Source organism: Oncorhynchus nerka, linkage group LG23, assembly GCF_034236695.1.
Source record: "Oncorhynchus nerka isolate Pitt River linkage group LG23, Oner_Uvic_2.0, whole genome shotgun sequence".
NCBI lineage: Eukaryota > Metazoa > Chordata > Actinopteri > Salmoniformes > Salmonidae > Oncorhynchus > Oncorhynchus nerka.
In genome coordinates, this window is record NC_088418.1 from 52653471 (window position 1) to 52679241 (window position 25771).

A 25771-nucleotide genomic window follows, 5' to 3' on the forward strand; every position below is an offset into this window, starting at 1 on the left:
GACCTTGCCCTGAGCAGACGCTCAAAGAACATACAACCCTGGGAAACAGAGAAGGGGAGGGGGGTGTAAAAACACAATCAAATCAAATGTATTCATCACATACACAGTTTACAGCTAACCAAACCATCAGACCTAGCTTGCTATTATGAAAATGCAATTCAACAATACCAATACTGTTTTCAATTCATGTAAAAATGAACTATAGCCATTCAATTCTACATGCCAAATATACCGTGCGTTACAGGGAAATAATGCATACTCTAGAATGCCATTCAAGACAATCAGAAAGGAGTATTCAACAATGCTATGGTTAAACAGACAATATACCACGGGTATGACCAAAAAACATTTATTTTACTGTTTTAATTCCTTTGGTAACCAGTTTATAATAGCAATATAAGGCACCTCAGGGGTTTGTGATATATGGCTAATATACTGTACTATGGCTAATGGCTGTATCCAGGCACTCCGCGTTGCATCAACCTTTTGTCCCACTCTCCTTTGAGTAAGACACGGTTTTATGAAAACAGAGAATGAGAAGGAGAAAACATGGACAAAGAGGACAAGGTGAGACACTTGAATAAAAGGTGGTTAGCAGCTCCGGCAGAGAACATGGCAATTATATTGACAATTAAACGTTTCATAGTGTGTGTGATAATGGTAGGAAGCCTCGGGCTTGTGGACATTATTTCATCGGTGACTCCTAACAGGCAGTTGAACACTTGTTAATTTAAGTTTCTGTAAAGGCCTTAAGTAGTGAGGTCGTAGGTCAAGGCCTGCTCGCCACAGGGCATCAGAGTGTCATACTGTTATACTACAGGCAAAGGGTCACGACACACACACACACACGTACATACACATACAAACACACACATACATACACACAAACTCATGTGACCCCTCATTTAAACTGGAGCTGCTATATCTTACTACTGGGAGATGACCTGTGTCTTTTGCTGACACTGTTCCTGAGTCAGAGTTTAGGAAGTAGTGTGAGAGTATTAGGCTCTGTCTTGTCTCTGATACTGTTCCTGGATCAGGGGTTAAGGAGTTAGTGTGAGTGTATTACACTTGCTCATTGTGTTTTCTAAAGCAGTAGATTCATTTAATGTGAATGTTGGATTGTTAACACTATGTGAATGCACTGTGTTACAGGGAAGGACACATTATGTTAAACTTACTCCATTAAAGAAAAGGAGGTATGACTGCAAAGTGTGTGTGAGAGTGTGTGTGAATGCCAATGTGGTTGGTGAAGTCTTCTGTGCACCTGTTTCTTTTACACTAGCACTGGTATCTCAGCTGTGGAAGTGAAACGGTGTCTGGAGGTTTGCAAGATAGCACCGGATTCACACACATGTTGCATGCACACACACACACACACACACACACACACACACAACTATATACTGTACATGCAAACACACACCCCACGTGTCCTGTGAGAACGTCATTCCTTCACGGCTTAAGAATATCTGAAATCCCTATAATCATAGATGTGGTAAAGAGGTCAATGGACCTCGACCTAAAGAATGGAAATGCCGTGGAAATACATGGGGGAAAGATCCCGAATCTCCTCATTGCCCCGCAGCAACATTAGCCTACATTTAGGCTATTGTTTACATGTCTATTTCACACATGTTGAGGTAAAAATTGGAGTATGTATGGATGTCAACCCAAATACATGTTCATGTCATCATCACAATCAACTGCATTACAGTTAAAAATGACTTTGGCTGCCACCAGTGATTTTTCTATGCTAACTATGCTAACTATGCTAACTATGCTAACCAGCTGATACGAACAGGAGTTAGCATTTAGCAGACTATTTCTGAGTGTGCGGTCGAAATGTACACAATTGTTACCCGGAGGAAAATGGGGGAAGGGCATACTCTTTCAATTTCAATCAGGGGGAGGGTGAATATTTTTTCATTTAGGCCAGGGGAGCGCCATGTCATTTCTTATCGATTAAATGTCATTTAGTTGTGTTTGAGAATGAGTTTCTAATTATATCGCAATGTGTGCCTGATGCTGCCCCTCATCCATGATTTTCTGCTGGGTGGCGCGCAATATCAAGCGTGCCTAGTGTGGTCTCATTCTAATGATCCATAGCCTTTACTATAAGCCATGGATGGGCAACTGGTGACCCGGCGCCGTATGCGACCCGCAGCCCCCCTTTTGTAGGCCCGCAGACCCATTTTATGGGGAACTCAATCGGGGTCTCAACTTACTGTTGAGCGTTGGAATAATAGAACACTCAAGGTGCAATTTCGAAATGTGGTGGTGCATCAGCAGTCACTCAATTAGCCCACATAAGCAAAGCATTTTTAGATTGGTAAGTTAGTCTAGCTGCCAGCTATCTAAACTTGGAGTAAGCGTGATATTTTCACTCCTGTCCTTGTCCGCGGTGGTCTGTGAATCCACAACCTTCTGGCTACTTTGCCATGTAATGCTTAAAAAACAAAGAACAGTTTCTGAAATGGCAAACCTAAGGCTCTGGTCTATGAGTAAGGATCTATGGTAGGTATGTTCTCTGCTGTCCACTTTGTTTGAATTATTATTATTATTTTGGGTAGAGGGGAGGTTCACGTTTGTTGTTGTTGTTGTTCGGATAAACCACTCCAATCTGTGAGGTGCAAGGCTAGTTTGAGAGAGCCAAGAGTCATGTTTAGAAGCAGTAGACCAGAATCGTGATACTGTTTGATGTCATGTTTAGAAGCAGTAGACCAGAATCGTGATACTGTTTGATGTCATGTTTAGAAGCAGTCGACCAGAATCGTGATACTGTTTGATGTCATGTTTAGAAGCAGTCGACCAGAATCGTGATACTGTTTGATGTCATGTTTAGAAGCAGTCGACCAGAATCGTGATACTGTTTGATGTCATGTTTAGAAGCAGTCGACCAGAATCGTGATACTGTTTGATGTCATGTTTAGAAGCAGTCGACCAGAATCGTGATACTGTTTGATGTCATGTTTAGAAGCAGTCGACCAGAATCGTGATACTGTTTGATGTCATGTTTAGAAGCAGTCGACCAGAATCGTGATACTGTTTGATGTCATGTTTAGAAGCAGTCGACCAGAATCGTGATACTGTTTGATGTCATGTTTGAACATGAATCATGAAGATCAGGCTTGATATCAATATATTTCACAGAAGGGAGGGCCGTCTATTTTCATTTCAGAGAGGTCTTATTTTCTCCGGATGTCCCTCGTTACAAATAACATCCAGTCCCTAAATGTCATGCAGCAAAAACAGCCAAATACAGTTGATCAATATCAGACTTTAGTAGCCACATTGAGGGCTACAATCATGACGGATTTGACCAAAAATCCATTTTATTCGATCAAATTTGTTGAATGTGCGCCAATCCGGCGTCCTCCTCCTATCCCCCATGGTCTGCGTCCCATTGACCTCTTCACCTCATCTATCCTATATAATACTGCTATATATAGTAGCATGTTGTTTACTTATGACCTATTTCACCATATAGGGGCCAGGTGTGGTAAAACATGCAGCGTACAGTCTGCACCCCAGGGACCTAGTGCCCTAAAGTACTGATGTAGGATCAGTTTTCTCCCTCCATACACTGACCTTAATCATTATGTGCAACAACAAAAAAAGATGAACTATCCCTAGAGCTGTGCCTGGGCTCGCACCACCTTGCACACTAACAGGCACACTCTGTACACTGTGTGCTCACTCTTTTGCTCCACATGACCCAGTTCCTGTTCAATTCTCCCCAAGATAGTTTCATCTGTTGCCAAGAAAGAGTCTTTCTTGTTATAGTGTCTTCCTTTTACTCCCTAGAGGGATGAGCAGAGAGGGCGCTTTGACTCCTAGGCGTTGCTGGGGCACAGCAGCTTCCTATGGTGTTTATTTCATCCACACCCATACGATTGACACATTTACTGAACAATAAATACTATGGGCATGACATGTTTTACATTTGTCAGACACTCTTATCCAGAGTGACTTACAGGAGCAATTAGGGTGAAGTGCTTTGCTCAAGGGCACATAGACAGATGTTTCATCTCATCGACTCACGGATTCGGATTTGAACCACCTTTCGGTTACTGGCCCAACACTCTTAACCGCTAGGCGACCTACCGCCCTAGCTGCGTTAAACAATATATCATTTGTATGGCCCATGTTAAGTGCCAACATTATTGAGGGATGAGACATGTAAAAATGTGGGTTTCATGAGTGTACTTGGCCACGTCTTCATGAGTGTGCTTGGCCACGTCTTCATGAGTGTGCTTGGCCACGTCTTCATGAGTGTGCTTAGCCACGTCTCCTTGCGCATTCGATCATATACATCGATTACAGCTGAGCCATGGAGTTTTTAACGCCTCATGGAAAAGAGGTCACCAAACCGAAGCATTCTTTCTGGCAGAAAATATCGAGTTATGTTGTTTAGCCTCCTACAATTCAATATTGCAAAGGCACACATTTTTGGGGGGCTTTTATTGCTGCACTTATTAGGCTATCATTAGTTTTGTCGTATAATTACCCTAATATACTACTGTCAAGAATAGCCACTGGCTGCTAATGTTCCCATATGCACGGGAATAACCGGTATAACGGTATCTAGCACATGTTGTAACGGTACCAAATGGTTACAGATTAGCTGCAGCGTGGGGCCGCCACGCCTCTCGACTCAGCACCTGCATTCCACAGCCCGATAGTTTCCTGAGCAGAGCGCATTTTCAGACAGGATTAGATAGAAAAAAACGAATGTGGGTGAAGAAGAGAATGTGACAACTGCCGAGTGTGTGTCTACTGCCTTGGGGAGGCCCTGGCACTTGCACCTGTCCCTCTCCGTCTCCGCGGCCAGGCGCAGTTGTCGAACTGGGAGAGCAGAGAGAGCAGAGCGACGCACTGTATACTTGCCAGGCAGAGCAGAGAGGAGAGCGCGGATCCTCAGCCTGTACACGGAGGGACACAGAGCCAGGGCAACATGACTTCATCCTACAATCTGGATTTCCTGCCCGATATGATGGTGGAGAGCCGCTTGCTGGTTCCGGGCGATAGAATGTGAGTCATTCGCCTGTTCTCCTCCGGGTTGCCGACTCTCCCTTTTTTCCCGACTATGGTTGTGGTTATGAAAAACATCTGTTCAATGTGGAAATGTTTGCGGCTCGTGTTTAGAGAGACTGGATTTGGTTCACAATTACACTATTCGATGCTGTTAGTTTGTGTTTGTGGGGCATTTGTTATCGATAGAGACGTTGAATAAAACGAGACTGCTGCGAGCCCGACAGTAAAGCACAAGATAACGCTGCCTAACAGACAGGACAAGGATGAATGAACGGCATTATGAGAATTATAATGATATCCTGGTGAATGACCGGCGTCTTTTAAAAATATCGTTTTTCAGCTATCGTCAAATTGTTGTTCATGTAGCCTGTCTAGTGTATCTCCTCGCCTGCTGCTACATGCACGGAATACCGGGATAACTTATTTGATATTTGCGGCAGCCGCTCATTAAAATGTCACAGGGTCTCGCTTGGATAGGCTAAGCAGTGGGGAGCGGGGTTGCTTGGACAGGGTGAGTGCACATGTTGCGGGTCAGAGTGGCTCCCCATTCCCCCTCTAATCATCCCTAAATACAGTGGTGTGTGTCAGGTGCTAATGATTTAACGCGCATGCCAGCTCTGTTGTCTTCTGCATTGTTTTGTCATTGTGCACATCTTTGTTTGCAAATATGAGAATATATTGACAGCATCTTTGCACTGCAGACTGTATTTGATTGCATAGTGAAATGACTGCATAGTGAAATAGATCAGTGCATATGTGAAATTGTAGGGACATGCGAACAGGTAGTTCCCCCATAATGAGCCCTCCCAGATAGTATATGAACATGCCATAAGCAATGGCAAAAGGAGTAGAATCGCAGGAAATGAGCTTTAACGGTCGACTTTGGGCTCGAAAAACGGTCCAACTCCTCCTCTTTCTCAATTTTCAAACATATATGGGGTGTGCCTTTGGGTCGTGGATGTTTCATTCTGGTCATGCGCGCTGCGGCCAACAAAACTAGCGAAGCTAGTGACTTGAAGCTAGCCATTAACCTCTCCAGAATGTGGGGACTTCATTTCACAGAATGTGTTTTTGGACAGAATATATATCATTTGGTAAATGGAGCTTCTGTAGCCAAAATATCTTATTCATCCCCCACAACAAAAAAAACATTAAATGACCTGGTGTGATGGTACATTGGTCAGTTATACAGTTTAAAGCCTTTATTTGAGTGTTTTTGCCCGAAGCCAACCTTTAAAGTAACTGTCCAGTGTTTCCAGACTTCTATCAAATATGACCTATAATTAATTACAATGTGAGTGAAATATTTTTCCTTCAAAAATGTTTTATTATGTTGGATATATTAAAAAAGTAGCTTTTCTGTGTTTGAATGGTGTGGGCTATATTGGTCATGAAAAATATTAATTCCAGTAGACCGCTGATTGGCCAGTTTATTCTCCTCAGAGGGATGACATCATCCTCTATAAGGAAATAGCAGGCATTTTTTAAATGGTCTGTTTGCATACAAGTTTGATGTTGTGTTTTTTCCCCCTCCAATTTAAGCTTTGGCCACAAATACGAATCAACAACATTTAGGTATAAGTTGACAGAATATTAACTTTAAAAAAGTGTGATTTTCACTAGACAGTTACTTTAATATGGCAAAATGTTATCTCGGACTCATGACACAATGTGTGCCCTATCATTATAAACTACATTTTTCTCTCTGCACTATGGCAAAATGTATTAAAATGCAGGAAGTGAGTTGTTTCCACCTTCACATGTCGTTTCACTTATACTGTGATTTGAAAATGCCTCTCTATATACCCCTCAAAATACCCCTTAAGAGAGGCATACTAAGTCATGTCAAACTGCGCATTTCAGGAAATGCATTTTTAAAATGTCCCTAAAAAACCTGTGGGATAAAACACACAAGCTCATTCAAGCCATATCGGAATGTGCAGTGACTAACAACTCCCTGCTTGTTCAAATTCAATTTGGGGTCTGCGGCACGAGTTCTGCTATAAGAGGGACAGAAATCAGATTATACTGCGTGCACAACAAAACACTTAAATCCAGAATTCCTAGAACGGGGACAAAGAGAGGTTTTCAGGCTGACATAATGATCGCGGTCTGTTATTCCGCCCGCACAGCTGACTCGCGCTCCCAGTCCCTGTCCCATTTACGTCCTCTCTGCTTAGAGCGTTAGTTGTTGATGGGCTCACGTTCTAATGGTGAGAATGTACCCCCCTCTTCTCCTGCTCCCCTTCTCCTCGTTCACCCTCTCTCCTCCTTCTCCCTCAGCTCTTTTGCCATCTCATGACTTCTCTCATTACGTTGTTAAATGTTGCACATTTAAACGGGCCTCACCAAATGGCCTTTGTGTGTGTGTGACCTCTCGTTCCAGTGACTGAAGACACTCTGACCCTGTTGATCCCATCAGACATCGAGCTGTTTCCCTCCACTGACTTGTCCATTATATTCACACCGCCCTCTCATTTATCAGCGTCTATGCCTTATGCACGCCCCCTGCTCTCTCTCTCTCTCTCTCTCTCTCTCTCTCTCTCACACACACACACACACACACACACACACACACACACACACACACACACACACACACACATAACCAAGGGGAGTTGGGAGACCTTCAAAGTCATAGCGACTCCATTTCTCTATTCCTGTTGCTCTATTCCTGCTCCGTTCCCCAATCCCTCACTCCTGCCGTCCTCTTCCTAGCTTTTACTTTCTCTCTCTCTCGCTCTCTCTCTCTCTCTCTCTCTCTCTCTCTCTCTCTCTCTCTCTCTCTCTCTCTCAGCCCTGAAAGGCTCTGCCTGTTTTTAAATGGTCTTTTCTCTCCTCGCCTGACATTTAGTGGCGTGTGCTATCTGCCTACCCGCCACTGTAGCCAGGCCCTGCTACAGTTCACCATATCACTGTGTGAGTGTGTGACATCCCACCTTTTACCTCACACACCCTCCTTTGGATTTATAATGAGAGGGGTTGGGGGTGGTGGGGAAAGAGCTTCTGTCGCCGGCTGAGGGTTGCTGCCCGCCGCGGGGACCGCACCATAGTGCCGTTAATGCTGGGTAATCTGGAGGTTTTAACTGGAGGATACTTGTCTGTGGCCTCGCTACGATGCTGCTTCTCACCCAGTCACAGAGAGGCGGACAGCTCCAGCAGATAACAGTTAGGGAGTTATATTCCTCAGCTATTTATGAATTTACCTAGCTCCCAAGTGTTACCGAGCAGTTATGTGTTGTTATGAAATATCATATACCACATTTATTTGTGTCAGGTTGTTTAATGGCTCTATTTGGATTTTAGATTAGAGTCCCTGACGATGATGTTTTTTCCATGACCTTTTTTTCATTCTCAGAATTTTATTCCATGATATTTTTGTTGTTGTTCAATGGGCCTGAAATGGCAGATCCCCCATGAGTCTAGTGAACTGATGGTAGTGTACTCAGAGTTTGGCTCCCAGAGGAATTATTGGCCCCGTTACAGTTCGGCCTCTAGCTACTTCCTCTAGCCCCCACCACCTTGAAAACACTGGTGGAAGATCTAATTCCAGTAGCTTATCAAAGAACTAGATGGAGCCATCACTGTAATGCCAAACAGTGGTTTCAGATCTGTTAACATGGAAGGGACAAGGGGTTGTGGAAGTGTCTACGGCCCAAAATACCCCCTTTAAGGCAGTGGTCCTCTTAATAACGGGCTCTCTGGGAAATGTGCGACCACTCTCCCCAGACTGACTGTGTGTGTAGGATCCCATCTGTTTGACTTGACTAGAACTTCACTGGCCCTGAGGAACCATGACACTGACCCAGTTTTTTTATTTAATTTTAATTGTACCTTTATTTAACCAGGCAAGTCAGTTAAGAACACATTCTTATTTTCAATGACGGCCTGGGAACAGTGGGTTAACTGCCTGTTCAGGGGCAGAACGACAGATTTGTACCTTGTCAGCTCGGGGGTTTGAACTCACAACCTTTCGGTTACTAGTCCAACGCTCTAACCACTAGGCTACGCTGCCGCCCAGTCAGACCTCTCACTGAGAGGCTCAACAGTACACTAAGATGGCCTCATCTCCTTTCCATCATTATCACAGATAAGTCAACAGACTGGATAGGTTCCATCACCTTGCTTTCACCTGTCATGTCCTGCCAGACCAGTCGTTATGAGGAAAAAGGAAAGGAAAATACTATTGGGACTCGGCCGGGGGAAATCATTTTCCCTCTTACTTATTCTCCTGTCCAGTTGTTCCTTCTTTACTTCACTCCTCGGTCACTAACTCCCTCGTTCAGTCTCTCTCCCTCGTTCCCCTCCTCCTCCCCAGAGACAGCTGCTCCATTCCTTCATCCTTCCATTCCTTCATCCCTCCATTCCTTCATCCCTCCATTCCTTCAGTGAAGCAGTGAAAGGGTGTATTTGACTATAGACACCCATTCATCATCCCCTATGCATGAGTGAACCACACCTGTCTTCCCCTCACTCCCTCCAGCCTTCACTCCCTCCAGCCCCCACTCCCTCCAGCCCCAACTCCCTCCAGCCCTCACTCCCTCCAGCCCCCACTCCCTCCAGCCCCCACTCCCTCCAGCCCTCACTCCCTCCAGCCCTCACTCCCTCCGGCCCTCACTCCCTCCGGCCCTCACTCCCTCCGGCCCCCACTCCCTCCAGCCCTCACTCCCTCCAGCCCTCACTCCCTCCAGCCCTCACTGCCTCCAGCCCTCACTGCCTCCAGCCCTCACTCCCTCCATCCCTCATTCCCACTCAGAAAGCACACAAATCATGGGTCCAACAGCTGAAACCTCATGTGACAGAGAACATGGGATCGCATGAGAAATGTGTGTCAGGGGGAGAGAAGGGAGAGTCACAGGGAGGGACGGAGAGGGAGAACGGTGGGTAGGGTGAGCGAGGGAGGGGGAAGGGTGAAAGGGACAGGGAGTGAGAGAGAGGTGGGGCATTGTGAGGCAGGAAAAGAGACAGGGAGACGGAGGGACAGAGAGAAAGGGGTACAATCAAAATGTGAGGCTCAATGAGGGAGGGTGTGAGAGCAGAGAGGGAGAAAGAAAGGAGTAAGAGGAAGAAAAAGAGGGAGGGTTGACAGTCAGGCAGGATGTGGCTTAGTGCCAGCCCGTTCTGGTCAGCAGAGGAGCCTCTGATTTGAATTGTGGCTTATCTGCTGTGGAGATGGATGGAGGGAGGGACAGAGAGAGAAGCTCACCTTCTCTTCCCCAGTGGGGGACTAAGAGAGGCCTCTCCATTCTGTCTACTACAGTAGCTAGTTCACATACATGTCTATAGAAGCCTTTAGCCCCAGTGTTTCATTACCTACACAGACGCACTCTTTGTTTGCCTGCACAGATGCACTCTCTGTTTACCTGCACAGACGCACTCTCTGTTTACCTGCACAGACGCACTCTCTGTTTACCTGCACAGACGCACTCTCTGTTTACCTGCACAGACGCACTCTCTGTTTACCTGCACAGACGCACTCTCTGTTTACCTGCACAGACGCACTCTCTGTTTACCTGCACAGACGCACTCTCTGTTTACCTGCACAGACGCACTCTCTGTTTACCTGCACAGACGCACTCTCTGTTTACCTGCACAGACGCACTCTCTGTTTACCTGCACAGACGCACTCTCTGTTTACCTGCACAGACGCACTCTCTGTTTACCTGCACAGACGCACTCTCTGTTTACCTGCACAGACGCACTCTCTGTTTACCTGCACAGACGCACTCTCGGTTTACCTGCACAGACACACTCTCTGTTTACCTACACAGACGCACTCTCTGTTTACCTGCACAGACGCACTCTCTGTTTACCTGCACAGACGCACTCTCGGTTTACCTACACAGACGCACTCTCTGTTTACCTGCACAGACGCACTCTCTGTTTACCTGCACAGACACACTCTCTGTTTACCTACAGACACATTCTCTGTTTACCTACACAGACGCACTCTCTGTTTACCTACACAGACACACTCTCTGTTTACCTACACAGACGCACTCCCGAGGTGTGTCATCAGTACCGTTGGAGGTCGCAATGGCCTACAGTAGATTTATTAACCTTTTTCACCTTTATTCAACCTGACTGTGACTGAATCATTTGTGTGTGTGTGTGTGTGTGTGTGTGTGTGTGTGTGTGTGTGTGTGTGTGTGTGTGTGTGTGTGTGTGTGTGTGTGTGTGCCGGTTGTATGATGTCTTCAGTTAGGTGGACCGCACTTTGCTGGTTCATGTCAAAATCTGCTGAAAACATTAGTGTGTGTGTGTGTGTGTGAGGCTGTGTCATCATGATGAATGTCTTTGAGCTGGTGCGGCTCAGGAACGGTCGTCAGTGGGGGTGATGTATCACTGCTGGGGATCTTAGTTGTGCGTGTGGGAGGGTGTGCACGCGTGTATGTATGTATGTGAGTGTGTGTTGGGGATGTCTTGGCCCAGGCCTCTGTGTCCTAATCTGGGTTGGATTAATTAGCAGGCTAATTTGGCGGGTGTGAGAGAGAGCGACACGGGGAAATGAACCACTAATGACTGGCTCATTACTCTTACCTCTCTGTGATGTCATGCTCTACACTCAGCACCAGACAGACCGAACAGAGAGGATGGATACAGAGTAGAGACTTTACCATGTCCACTAGCACGGCCCATATCCCTCTCTCTCGCCTCATAAAGAATAACTGATTATCATCCTGTCGTCTACAGGGAATAGCTCGAATGCATAGGATTCTGATTTGAATGAATATATTAGTTTGTCTTATCTCTCCATTTCTCCCTCTCACTCGTAACCAAGAAAGAAAATACTGTACTGTGCACCAATCAGCTCCCACTTGGATGCATACTGCACCTGCTCCTCCAGCTCACGTGAGGATTCATACTGTACCTGCTCCTATAGCTCACATGAGGATTCATACTGCGCCTGCTCCTCCAGCTCACGTGAGGATTCATACTGTACCTGCTCCTCCAGCTCACATGAGGATTCATACTGCGCCTGCTCCTCCAACATACTGCACCTGCTCCTCCAGCTCATGTGAGGATTCATACCGCACCTGCTCCTCCAGCTCACGTGAGGATTCATACTGCACCTGCTCCTCCAGCACATGTGAGGATTCATACTGCACCTGCTCCTCCAGCCCATGTGAGGATTCATACTGCACCTGCTCCTCCAGCCCATGTGAGGATTCATACTGCACCTGCTCCTCCAGCTCACGTGAGGATTCATACTGCACCTGCTCCTCCAGCTCATGTGAGGATTCATACTGCACCTGCTCCTCCAGCTCATGTGAGGATTCATACTGCACCTGCTCCTCCAGCTCATGTGAGGATTCATACTGCACCTGCTCCTCCAGCTCATGTGAGGATTCATACTGCACCTGCTCCTTCAGCTCATGTGAGGATTCATACTGCACCTGCTCCTCCAGCTCACGTGAGGATTCATACTGCACCTGCTCCTCCAGCTCACGTGAGGATTCATACTGTACCTGCTCCTATAGCTCACATGAGGATTCATACTGCGCCTGCTCCTCCAGCTCACGTGAGGATTCATACTGTACCTGCTCCTCCAGCTCACATGAGGATTCACTGCGCCTGCTCCTCCAACATACTGCACCTGCTCCTCCAGCTCATGTGAGGATTCATACCGCACCTGCTCCTCCAGCTCACGTGAGGATTCATACTGCACCTGCTCCTCCAGCACATGTGAGGATTCATACTGCACCTGCTCCTCCAGCCCATGTGAGGATTCATACTGCACCTGCTCCTCCAGCCCATGTGAGGATTCATACTGCACCTGCTCCTCCAGCTCACGTGAGGATTCATACTGCACCTGCTCCTCCAGCTCATGTGAGGATTCATACTGCACCTGCTCCTCCAGCTCATGTGAGGATTCATACTGCACCTGCTCCTCCAGCTCACGTGAGGATTCATACTGCACCTGCTCCTCCAGCACATGTGAGGATTCATACTGCACCTGCTCCTCCAGCCCATGTGAGGATTCATACTGCACCTGCTCCTCCAGCCCATGTGAGGATTCATACTGCACCTGCTCCTCCAGCTCACGTGAGGATTCATACTGCACCTGCTCCTCCAGCTCACGTGAGGATTCATACTGTACCTGCTCCTCCAGCTCATGTGAGGATTCATACTGCACCTGCTCCTTCAGCTCATGTGAGGATTCATACTGCTCCTCCAGCTCACGTGAGGATTCATACTGCACCTGCTCCTCCAGCTCATGTGAGGATTCATACTGCACCTGCTCCTCCAGCTCATGTGAGGATTCATACTGCACCTGCTCCTCCAGCTCATGTGAGGATTCATACTGCACCTGCTCCTCCAGCTCATGTGAGGATTCATACTGCACCTGCTCCTTCAGCTCATGTGAGGATTCATACTGCACCTGCTCCTCCAGCTCACGTGAGGATTCATACTGCACCTGCTCCTCCAGCTCACGTGAGGATTCATACTGTACCTGCTCCTATAGCTCACATGAGGATTCATACTGCGCCTGCTCCTCCAGCTCACGTGAGGATTCATACTGTACCTGCTCCTCCAGCTCACATGAGGATTCATACTGCGCCTGCTCCTCCAACATACTGCACCTGCTCCTCCAGCTCATGTGAGGATTCATACCGCACCTGCTCCTCCAGCTCACGTGAGGATTCATACTGCACCTGCTCCTCCAGCACATGTGAGGATTCATACTGCACCTGCTCCTCCAGCCCATGTGAGGATTCATACTGCACCTGCTCCTCCAGCCCATGTGAGGATTCATACTGCACCTGCTCCTCCAGCTCACGTGAGGATTCATACTGCACCTGCTCCTCCAGCTCATGTGAGGATTCATACTGCACCTGCTCCTCCAGCTCATGTGAGGATTCATACTGCACCTGCTCCTCCAGCTCACGTGAGGATTCATACTGCACCTGCTCCTCCAGCACATGTGAGGATTCATACTGCACCTGCTCCTCCAGCCCATGTGAGGATTCATACTGCACCTGCTCCTCCAGCCCATGTGAGGATTCATACTGCACCTGCTCCTCCAGCTCACGTGAGGATTCATACTGCACCTGCTCCTCCAGCTCACGTGAGGATTCATACTGTACCTGCTCCTCCAGCTCATGTGAGGATTCATACTGCACCTGCTCCTTCAGCTCATGTGAGGATTCATACTGCACCTGCTCCTCCAGCTCACGTGAGGATTCATACTGCACCTGCTCCTCCAGCTCACGTGAGGATTCATACTGTACCTGCTCCTATAGCTCACATGAGGATTCATACTGCGCCTGCTCCTCCAGCTCACGTGAGGATTCATACTGTACCTGCTCCTCCAGCTCACATGAGGATTCATACTGCGCCTGCTCCTCCAACATACTGCACCTGCTCCTCCAGCTCATGTGAGGATTCATACCGCACCTGCTCCTCCAGCTCACGTGAGGATTCATACTGCACCTGCTCCTCCAGCACATGTGAGGATTCATACTGCACCTGCTCCTCCAGCCCATGTGAGGATTCATACTGCACCTGCTCCTCCAGCCCATGTGAGGATTCATACTGCACCTGCTCCTCCAGCTCACGTGAGGATTCATACTGCACCTGCTCCTCCAGCTCATGTGAGGATTCATACTGCACCTGCTCCTCCAGCTCATGTGAGGATTCATACTGCACCTGCTCCTCCAGCTCATGTGAGGATTCATACTGCACCTGCTCCTCCAGCTCATGTGAGGATTCATACTGCACCTGCTCCTTCAGCTCACGTGAGGATTCATACTGCACCTGCTCCTCCAGCTCATGTGAGGATTCATACTGCACCTGCTCCTCCAGCTCACGTGAGGATTCATACTGCACCTGCTCCTCCAGCTCATGTGAGGATTCATACTGCACCTGCTCCTCCAGCTCACGTGAGGATTCATACTGCACCTGCTCCTCCAGCTCACGTGAGGATTCATACTCCACCTGCTCCTCCAGCTCACGTGAGGATTCATACTGCGGCAGGGTTTATATGTATATATTCTTATTCCATTCCTTACTTAGATTTGTGTGTACTAGGTAGTTGTTGGGGAATTGTTATATTACTGTTAGATATTGCTGCACTGTTGGAACTAGAAGCACAAGCATTTCGCTACACTCACATTAACATCTGCTAACCATGTGTATGTGACCAATAACATCTGCTAACCGTGTGTATGTGACCAATAACATATGATTTGATTCTTTGTGTTGTACACATCCTATCCCTGTGCTGTGGTGACTAGGAGAAAACACCTCAATCCTTACAGAGGAGAGAATGTTGTTTTTCTTTCTTTCTTACGGAGCGATCTCTATGTCCAATACTCAGCCATTCCATTGGCTGGGCTACACAGCTCTGCATTGTCAGAGGGAGAGCTTACCTCATGCATCATGCCTCAACCCTGTACACCTCCTTCCCTCCTCTCCTCCCTTTCCCTTGGCCTTCTTCTCTCTCACTCTTTATCCTTCCTCTGTCCCCTCTCTCCTTTCCCTCTCTTTTAAGGACTTTCTCTCTCTCTCTCTCTCTCTCTCTCTCTCTCTCTCTTGCTCAAATCAAGGAGCCATCACACAGACAGGGAGGAAATGAGAGTTAGAGAGTCTATTTGTTCTCCTTCTCTCTGTCATCTTCTGCAGAGTGTAATAGACTCTGTGTGGCATATGCATGTGTGCAGTGGTGTGTAACATGTATCTGTACCATAAGCACTGGTCTAGGATCCGCCTACCCTCCCCCAATTGTAACCTTGCCCATTCAGGAAAACTTGAAACTGACCTTAGAGCAGTGTAGGGGAACAGGAGAATACCTGCCAGTGTAGTTCTGTGATCCTTACAATTTGTATATCTTTGTATCTACATATCTCCTCCCTCTATCTTTCTCTCTTTCTCTCTCTCTCAATTCAATTTTTTATTTCAATTAAAGGGGCTTTATTGGCATGGGAAACATATGTATACATTGCCAAAGCAAGTGAGATAGATAATAAATAAAAGTCTCTGTCTCTTTCTATCACCCTTACTCTCTGTTTTGTATGGTAAACACACACAGCCACTGTACACCGCTGGGTAGAGAGCTGTCAGGGCTAACCTTGGCTCCCTGACTGGGATCCTGATTCAGGGGCCAAACATGAACAGCGTGTCAGAATGCTGCAACCTTTATTTGACCACAGACAGAGCAGCAGAGTGGAGGTATTAACATGGAGTGGAGATCTCTCTCTCTCTCTCTCGCTCTCGCTCTCTCTCGTAGTGCACCTGCAGTTTCCAACTCCCGCAGTACCATAACCCTCTATGCCCCCCCCACACACACACACACAATTTAATTTCATCCACGTTTCACTAAACCAATTCCTCCTAGAAAGTTGCTGCAATAGGCCCTTGCGTTTGGCATGGTGCTAGGAGGGATTGTATGGGTGTGATAGATGTGTGTGTTAGAGATACTGTAGTGATCGATGTGTGTGTTGTGGAGCACCACAGAGTAGTGTTATTGGGTTTTGGAGCAGGGGGAGCTGACAGCTTTATTGAGAACTGTGATTTAGTGCAGTGCCCCGGGACACTTGGATGCAGTTAGAGAAAGAGGGAACGGAAGAGGAGGAGAGAAAGAGGAAAGAGTAGAAGCTATGTAAAAAGGAGAGTAGGGTGGAGAGAAACAGATCTATTCTACTTCCTCCTTTCCTCTCTTTCACCACCCCTTTCTGTCACTGTCTCTTTTTCTCTCTCTTCCTCTCTGTCTCTCCCTTTCTCTCCATCCTACTCTAAGGTTGAGTAGGATGGGGAGACCAAGGGAGGGAGGGAGGTAGGAGATGGTGACATGAGGAGATGGTGAATAGACGTGAGGGGATCTGTTTATCTTTATCTCCTGTGTGTCCTGAGGGTGTGTGCAGTCATAACACTGATCTAATCTGCACCTCTAGAGGATTCTCCCCTCTCCCCATCCCATTACACACACACACACACACACCGTCTCTACTCTATCCATCCTTCCACTCATCCATTTATCCATCCATCCCTCCCCTCCGTCATATAGAGCTATGGGCCTAAATGCATCATGCATATTTTCTCTCCTTTCATCCTCTCCTTCCTCGTGTGTCTTCCTCCTCCTCTTCTCTTCCTGTTAGTTTAGAGGACGTTGCGTGTTCAGTATGTGTTTTATAGTATGTATGATCGTTCAGGCCAGAGCCACAACCCTACAGTACATGTCTGTTAACTATGGAGCTACTGCCTCCGGTTTAGCACATACTGTTGATACTGTGTGGGAGAGGGGGGGAGCGAGGGAGGAGGTATGTCATGAGAATATCAACACTGAAGGAGAAAGAGAGAGAGAGAGTTGGAAATGGAAGGGGAACGGTAAGGGTGTGTCTCCCACTGTCAGCGAATCTTCCCCCTTCCTTTAGGGATGTGTGTTTCCCATGTTTAAATGGATAGATGTATAGAGGAGTAAACAGCTAGGAGAATAGATCAGTAAAACCCAGAGAGAGAAGGACCCATTGCCCTCCTTTCTCCTCCTGTTCTCTCTGTTTGAGCAGAAGACCATCGGGACTGAGTTGTGCAGTGCTGAGTAGCGCTGGATCAAATAAAGCATTTCTCAGTGTGGAAATTGTGTGTGTGTGTGAATAAAGCATTTCTCAGTGTGGAAATTGTGTGTGTGTGTGTGTGTGTGTGTGTGTGTGTGTGTGTGTGTGTGTGTGTGTGTGTGTGTGTGTGTGTGTGTGTGTGTGTGTGTGAATAAAGCATTTCTCAGTGTGGAAATTGTGTGTGTGTGTGTGTGTGTGTGTGTGTGTGTGTGCACATGAGTATTTTCATGTGTGTGAAGTACCTTCCGGCACTTCACACACATCCATTGGTATGTGGTACAGAGACAGAGGCTCACCTCACATTCTAAAGCTGCCACTTCTCCTCATTCCAGCCAACAGTGAGTGATTTGAAAGGAGAGAGAGCGTTCCCCCCTTCAAACGGCACAGCTCAGGAAAGGGCCACTGTAATTTGCTACAGAGACATGAGGGATCTTTAGAGCCATTGATTCCTCATTGCTCTGCACTTTTTCCACACACCTCATGGAGAAAGGGAAGGGAGAGAGGGAGAAAGGGAGAGAGGGAGAGAGAAAAATAAGAAAAACATTCCCCTAGATGAAAGGCAAACATCTGGTGCATGTTAGGCCCTTAGCTGCCCTCTGAGAGATGTTGTAATGTGTGTGGTGTGTGTGCGTGTAGCTGTAGTTGTGTCCAGCAGTGTTGGATATCTGATTTCCACCCCCTCTAGCTTAGAGAACCAGAGAGCAGCCTCTCTCTCCCTGCAGGTCATATTGCTCTGTTACTACCATTGTTTCATTAATCCTTGCTGGTTGTGATCAAGCTGCTCGGATGGCTCTGGACAGAGGGGGAGACTTAAGGCACTGTTGCAGAGCCAGCGGCTAAAGGAGAAACACACTTTTCAGTCAGCTATTACCTAGTTATTTAGTTTAGTCATCAATTAGAATTGTTGGGTTCTGAGAATATGAAATGTTACTTATTCATGTCGCTGATGGAGTGCTAAGGTTGAAGGTCGACACCAGAAGTTGAGGGTTATAGGAGGAAGGTAAATAGTGGGGGCAACTAAGCTTGGAATGTGTTGAGTGCAGGGAAGCGATTACATAAGGCAGGCATTGATAAGGGGAGACGGGTGGTGAGCTTAGAAACTAACAATGTCACTCTGGGAGAGAGGGTAATTAATGTATAATGTTTACATTATGTCAGGATATGTCACCGAGGGAGAGGGTAATGTATAACATTTACATTATGCCAGGATATGTTACTGAGGGGGAGAGGGTAATGTATAATGTTTACATTATGCCGGGATATGTCACTGAGGGAGAGAGGATAATGTATCATGTTAGGATATGTCACTGAGGGAGAGAAGGTAATGTATAACGTTTACATTATGTCAGGATATGTCACTGAGGGAGAGAGGGTAATGTATAATGTTTACATTATGTCAGGATATGTCACTGAGGGAGAGAGAGTAATGTATAACCGTTACATTGTCAGGATATGTAACTGATGGAGAGGGGGTAATGTATCATGTTAGGATATGTCACTGAGGGAGAGAAGGTAATGTATAACGTTTACATTATGTCAGGATATATCACTGAGGGAGAGAGGGTAATGTATAACCATTACATTGTCAGGATATGTCACTGAGGGAGAGGGGGTAATGTATAACCATTACATTGTCAGGATATGTCACTGAGGGAGAGAGGGTAATGTATAACCATTACATTGTCAGGATATGTCACTGAGGGAGAGAGGGTAATGTATAACCGTTACATTGTCAGGATATGTAACTGATGGAGAGGGGGTAATGTATCATGTTAGGATATGTCACTGAGGGAGAGAGGGTAATGTATAACCATTACATTGTCAGGATATGTCACTGAGGGAGAGAGGGTAATGTATAACGTCTACATTATGTCAGGATATGCTATTGTTAGCCATCAGGGATCCTCTGGGAGGAGAAGAGACACAGTCTGGTATCAATCAACATGACAGCCTTGAGTTGGGGAGGAGTGAGCACTTTAGGGCAGAGGTCAGGTTAGATGAAGTGAGGAAGAACAGATATCACTAAGGTTCTGATTAGCAACAGGGATGCATTGACTGTTCGGTGGTGGAGGAGGGGTCTCAGCCTAGCAGAAAGGGTTAAATAATCAGTGTTTGTGTGAAAAAAATTTTTTGTCTGAATTACAGCTGTAACGACCCTTTGGGAAGAATTAAACTTGGTTAAGCTTCTCCAGAGTTATTTACTCTGAAAAATAAGAACCTAACAGAATCAACTGTATCGTTCAATACTGATACAGCATTAGATGTTTGACTAGTATTCTGTGTATTGTGTTTCAATTCTTTAATCATTATTAGATGCAGCCGGCTTAGTTAGACATCACAATAATAATGTTTACAAGGCTTTTTAAAATGACTAGGTAGCCCTGTGTGTGTGTGGCAGCCTCTGGGCTGACTGATGGTGATTTGGACCACTGCCCTCATTGTGTTGTAGCTATCGACTGGCCGGCCTACATGACAGCTCTAGTGCTGTTTCACAGCCTCGGGCTAACTCTCTCACACACACACACACACACACACACACACTCCGTGCTAGTAGATGTTCTTACAGGATTTTCAGGTGACCATGTTGATTTAATCCACAACACTGATACAGTCAGTTATCCTGTCTCTCTTAGTGCAGGGCAGCAGTGGGAATGGGCTGGATTCACACTGAATAGCATCGGCTAGCTTGGGCTTACTGGCAATGACGAATGGAAGCAGTACACTCTCTCTCTCCATCTCGCTCACTTTCCCTCTTTATTTATCTTCTGCATCCTCTTTCTGTCTCCTTGTTTCCTCCCCATCCCTGTTTTTCCTCTGTCTTCCTCCCTCCCTAATTCTCCTCCTGATCTCCTAAAAGGTAGAATGGTTATTACTGTTAGAAGTGCTTGCTGACGGCGAGTTGGGACCTATTTTTCCGGTTGTTTGTTTGTGTGTGTGTGTGTGTGTGTGTGTGTGTGTGTGTGTGTGTGTGTGTGTGTGTGTGTGTGTGTGTGTGTGTGTGTGCTGTAAAACATTGGTCTGATGGCTCCCACGGGTGTTTCCTCACGCGGAGGCTGCCGCCGCTCCTCTAAAGTTCAGGTAATTACATTTTCCGATTGGGTGCATAAACAATCACTGCAATCTCTCTGAGGGTGTGTGTGCATGTGTAGCCGTGTTTGTGTGTTTATCAAGGCCATACACCTTTTTCCCAGACAACCACTCACTGCATTTCTGAGTAATTCTGAGCAATTGCTGAGTAATGTTACAGACTGAGCTCTTCAGAGTTGAATCACTCTCTATACAATACTCTTTCCTACAACACATTTATATGCTCCAGAACCTGTCAATCAATCAAGAAATATATTTTATGAATCCCTTTTTACATGTTGGACACAGTAATATCCAAATACGCAGCCTTAAACTGCACCAGAAAAATTCAGAGGCAGAAGCACATGGCTAGGAAAAAGCAGGAACCTCGGGAAGAAACCAAGAGAGCAACCAGGCTCCAAGGGGTGGCCAGTCCACTTCTGGTTGTACTAGGTGACGAGTGGGGATCGTGTGTTCAGTATAAGCCCCAGTCAAGTATTCCAATGGGAATGACAGCACAGACCAGGGTAGGGCAGGGCCATGTGTGAGTTTCACGCTGCCATAGTCCTGACAGGATGACAGCTGTCACAGAGCAAATGGAGGGAGGAGAGGAGAGACCGGGCCTCAGGGGAAAGAGATGCTTCCTCTAGTCCACAGCCACAGACGGCCATGTGAAAACACAGTCACTGGAACAGGGGTGTGGTGGGGAGGAGTTTCTTTCCTATAGGTCAGTACATCATGTATCAAAGCCTTTCCTCAGGTTCCCATGCATGGGTCTTTGTTTACAAGAATTACAGTGTCTGGGTTTCTCCAAGTGTTCATGTGTGTCGTAACGATCGAGTCTTGTCTGCTTCATTAGTTTTTATTGTAAAATCGATGAGCTCCATCCAACGTTGCCTGTCTATATTTTTTCCCTCAGTAATGTGTGTGTGTGTGTGTGTGTGTGTGTGTGTGTGTGTGTGTATGTGTGTGTGTGTGTGGCTTTCCGTAATGGGGACTCTGGGGAGAGCCTCTAACATGGGGGGGGACCCCTTAAGTGACCTTAAAACCAGAGCCATCAATCAACCTCCTCTCTCTCCATCCCTCGCTTTCCTCTCCTCTACAGGGTTATTACTGCAGTCCCCTGCACTTAAAGCAGGTTTGTGCACTAGCAGTCCAGTCGACTAAGCCACATTGTAGTGTATCCATAATGGGTTAGTGGTTTGCCACTGTGAGCACCTGTGGTTGTAAAGGCCTGTTTTAATGGTTGGTATCCAGTGTTCAGGGGAAAGGGTTGACCTCTTCAGTAGTGGTCCATCAGCAAGACCACGATCAGACTGCACTCAATCAGTTTGTGTGTTTGCGTGTGTGTGCCTCCTTGATCTATGAGTGGGGGATCCTTAATAAATACAGTACCAGTCAAAAGTTTGGACACACCTACTCATTCAAGGGATATTCTTTATTTTTACTATGTTCTTCATTGTGCAATAATATTGAAGGCATCAGAACTATGAAATAACACATATGGAATCATGTACTAACCAAAAAAAAGTGTTAAACAAATTAAAATATGTTTTAGATTCTTCAAAGTAGCCACACTTTGCATTGATGACATTCTTGGCATTCTCTCAACCAGCTTCACCTGGAATGCTTTTCCAACAGTTTAGATTGAGTTCCCACATATGCTGGGCACTGCTTTTCCTTCACTCTGCAGTCCAACTCATCCAAAACCATCTCAATTGCGTTGAGGTTGTGTGATTATGGAGGCCAGGTCATCTGATGCAGCACTCCATCACTCTCCTTCTTGGTCAAATAGCCCTTACACAGCCTGGAGGTGTGTTGGGTCATTCTCCTGTTGAAAAACAAACCAGATGGGATGGCTTATCGCTGCAGAATGCTATGGTAGCCATGCTGATTAAGTGTGCCTTGAATTCAAAATAAATCACAGACCGAGTCACCAGCAAAGCACCCCCCACACCATCACACCTCCTCCTCCATGCTTCACGATCGAACGACACATGCAGAGATCATCCATTCACCTACTCTGCGTCTCATAAAGACACGAAGAAGCTGAAGGTTATTTTTGGAACCAAAAATATCAAATTTGGTCTCATCGGACCAGATTTCCACTGGATTTCCACCGGTCTAATGTCCATTGCTCGTGTTTCTTGGTCCAAGCAAGTCTCTTCTTCTTATTGGTGTCATTTAGTAGTTTCTTTGCAGTAATTTGACCACGAAGGCCTGATTCACACAGTCTCCTCTGAACAGTTATGTTGACATGTGTCTGTTACTTGAACACTGAAGCATATATTTGGGCTGCAATATATGAGGCTGGTAACTCTAATTAACTTATACTCTGCAGCAGAGGTAACTCTGGGTCTTCCTTTCCTGTGGCGGTCCTCATGAGAGCCAGTTTCATCACAGCGCTTGATGGTTTTTGCGACTTGACTTGAAGAAACTTTCAAAGTTCATGAACTTTCCAGATTGACTGACCTTCCTGTCTTAAATTAATGATGGACTGTCATTTCTCTTTGCATATTTGAGCTGTTTTTGCCATAATATGGATTTGGTCTTTTACAAAATAGGGTTATCTTCTGTATACCACCCCTACTTTGTCACAACACAACTGAATGGCTCAAACGCATTAAGAAGGAAAGAAATTCGGCAAATTCACTTTTAACAAGGCACACCTGTTTATTGAAATGCATTCCAGGTGACTACCTCATGAAGCTGGTTGAGAGAATGCCAAAGCTGTCATCAAGGCAAAGGTTGTCTATTTTGAAGAATCTCAATTATAAAATATATTTTGTTTAGTTTAACAATTTTTTGGATACTACATGATTCCATATGTGTTATTTCATTGTTTTGATGTCTTCACTATTTTTGTGCAATGTAGAAAATAGTAAAAAATAAAGAAAAACCCTTGAATTAGTAGGTGTGTCCAAACTTTGACTGGTACTGTTTGTGTGGACGTTCACCTGTGTGTGTGTGTGTGCCTGCCTGCTTGCTTGTATGCATATGTTTGTTATTTTCTATGTGTGTGTTTTGTGTGTGTGTGTGGCCCCTGGGTCTCATGTCTGTGTGTGCATTAATAAAGGCCCCCATCCTGACAACCCCCTGTCCTCTCCCTGCAGTAGAGACCATGAGGAGAATACTGAGGGACATCCCCCCCATCCCCCTGTCCTCTCCTTGCAGTAGAGACCATGAGGAGAATACTGAGGGACATCCCCCCATCCCCCTGTCCTCTCCCTACAGTAGAGACCATGAGGAGAATACTGAGGGACATCCCCCCCATCCCTCTGTCCTCTCCCTGCAGTAGAGACCATGAGGAGAATACTGAGGGACATCCCTCCATCCCCCTGTCCTCTCCCTGCAGTAGAGACCATGAGGAGAATACTGAGGGACATCCCCCTGTCCTCTCCCTACAGTAGAGACCATGAGGAGAATACTGAGGGACATCCCCCCCATCCCCCTGTCCTCTCCCTACAGTAGAGACCATGAGGGGAATACTGAGGGACATCCCCCCCATCCCTCTGTCCTCTCCCTGCAGTAGAGACCATGAGGAGAATACTGAGGGACATCACCCCCATCCCCCTGTCCTCTCCCTACAGTAGAGACCATGAGGAGAATACTGAGGGACATCCCCCCCATCCCCCTGTCCTCTCCCTACAGTAGAGACCATGAGGAGAATACTGAGGGACATCCCCCCATCCCCCTGTCCTCTCCCTGCAGTAGAGACCATGAGGAGAATACTGAGGACATCCCCCCCCCTGTCCTCTCCCTACAGTAGAGACCATGAGGAGAATACTGAGGACATCCCCCTGTCCTCTCCCTGCAGTAGAGACCATGAGGAGAATACTGAGGGACATCCCCCCTGTCCTCTCCCTGCAGTAGAGACCATGAGGAGAATACTGAGGGACATCCCCCTGTCCTCTCCCTGCAGTAGAGACCATGAGGAGAATACTGAGGGACATCCCCCATCCCCCTGTCCTCTCCCTGCAGTAGAGACCACGAGGAGAATACTGAGGGACATCCCCCATCCCCTGTCCTCTCCCTGCAGTAGAGACCATGAGGAGAATACTGAGGACATCCCCCCATCCCCTGTCCTCTCCCTACAGTAGAGACCATGAGGAGAATACTGAGGGACATCCCCCATCCCCTGTCCTCTCCCTACAGTAGAGACCATGAGGGGAATACTGAGGACATCCCCCCATCCCTCTGTCCTCTCCCTGCAGTAGAGACCATGAGGAGAATACTGAGGGACATCACCCCCATCCCCTGTCCTCTCCCTACAGTAGAGACCATGAGGAGAATACTGAGGGACATCCCCCATCCCCCTGTCCTCTCCCTACAGTAGAGACCATGAGGAGAATACTGAGGGACATCCCCCATCCCCTGTCCTCTCCCTGCAGTAGAGACCATGAGGAGAATACTGAGGGACATCCCCCCATCCCCCTGTCCTCTCCCTATAGTAGAGACCATGAGGAGAATACTGAGGGACATCCCCCTGTCCTCTCCCTGCAGTAGAGACCATGAGGAGAATACTGAGGGACATCCCCCTGTCCTCTCCCTGCAGTAGAGACCATGAGGAGAATACTGAGGGACATCCCCCATCCCCCTGTCCTCTCCCTGCAGTAGAGACCACGAGGAGAATACTGAGGGACATCCCCCCATCCCCCTGTCCTCTCTCTGCAGTAGAGACCATGAGGAGAATACTGAGGGACATCCCCCATCCCCCTGTCCTCTCCCTACAGTAGAGACCATGAGGAGAATACTGAGGACATCCCCCACCCCCTGTCCTCTCCCTGCAGTAGAGACCATGAGGAGAATACTGAGGGACATCCCCCCATCCCCCTGTCCTCTCCCTGCAGTAGAGACCATGAGGAGAATACTGAGGGACATCCCCCCATCCCCCTGTCCTCTCCCTGCAGTAGAGACCATGAGGAGAATACTGAGGGACATCCCCCCCATCCCCCTGTCCTCTCCCTACAGTAGAGACCATGAGGAGAATACTGAGGGACATCCCCCCATCCCCCTGTCCTCTCCCTACAGTAGAGACCATGAGGAGAATACTGAGGACATCCCCCACCCCCTGTCCTCTCCCTGCAGTAGAGACCATGAGGAGAATACTGAGG

At 47.0% G+C, this 25771-nt stretch overlaps 1 protein-coding gene across 16 annotated transcripts in view; it reads left to right on the plus strand.

Moving 5' to 3' along the window:
* Positions 1-25771, plus strand: part of LOC115119253 (CUGBP Elav-like family member 2) — a 262492-nt gene that overhangs the window by 89404 nt on the left and 147317 nt on the right. For 2 of the 16 annotated variants that reach the window (XM_065008231.1, XM_065008233.1), the window contains exon 1: positions 4737-5034. The exons of 13 other annotated variants lie outside the window; for them this stretch is intronic. In XM_065008231.1, the coding sequence (XP_064864303.1) occupies positions 4958-5034 (77 nt within the window). In that variant the 5' untranslated portion in view covers positions 4737-4957. Of the gene's footprint in view, positions 1-4736; positions 5035-25771 lie in introns of those variants that run through there. One more of the 16 variants, XM_065008237.1, reaches the window with a different exon arrangement.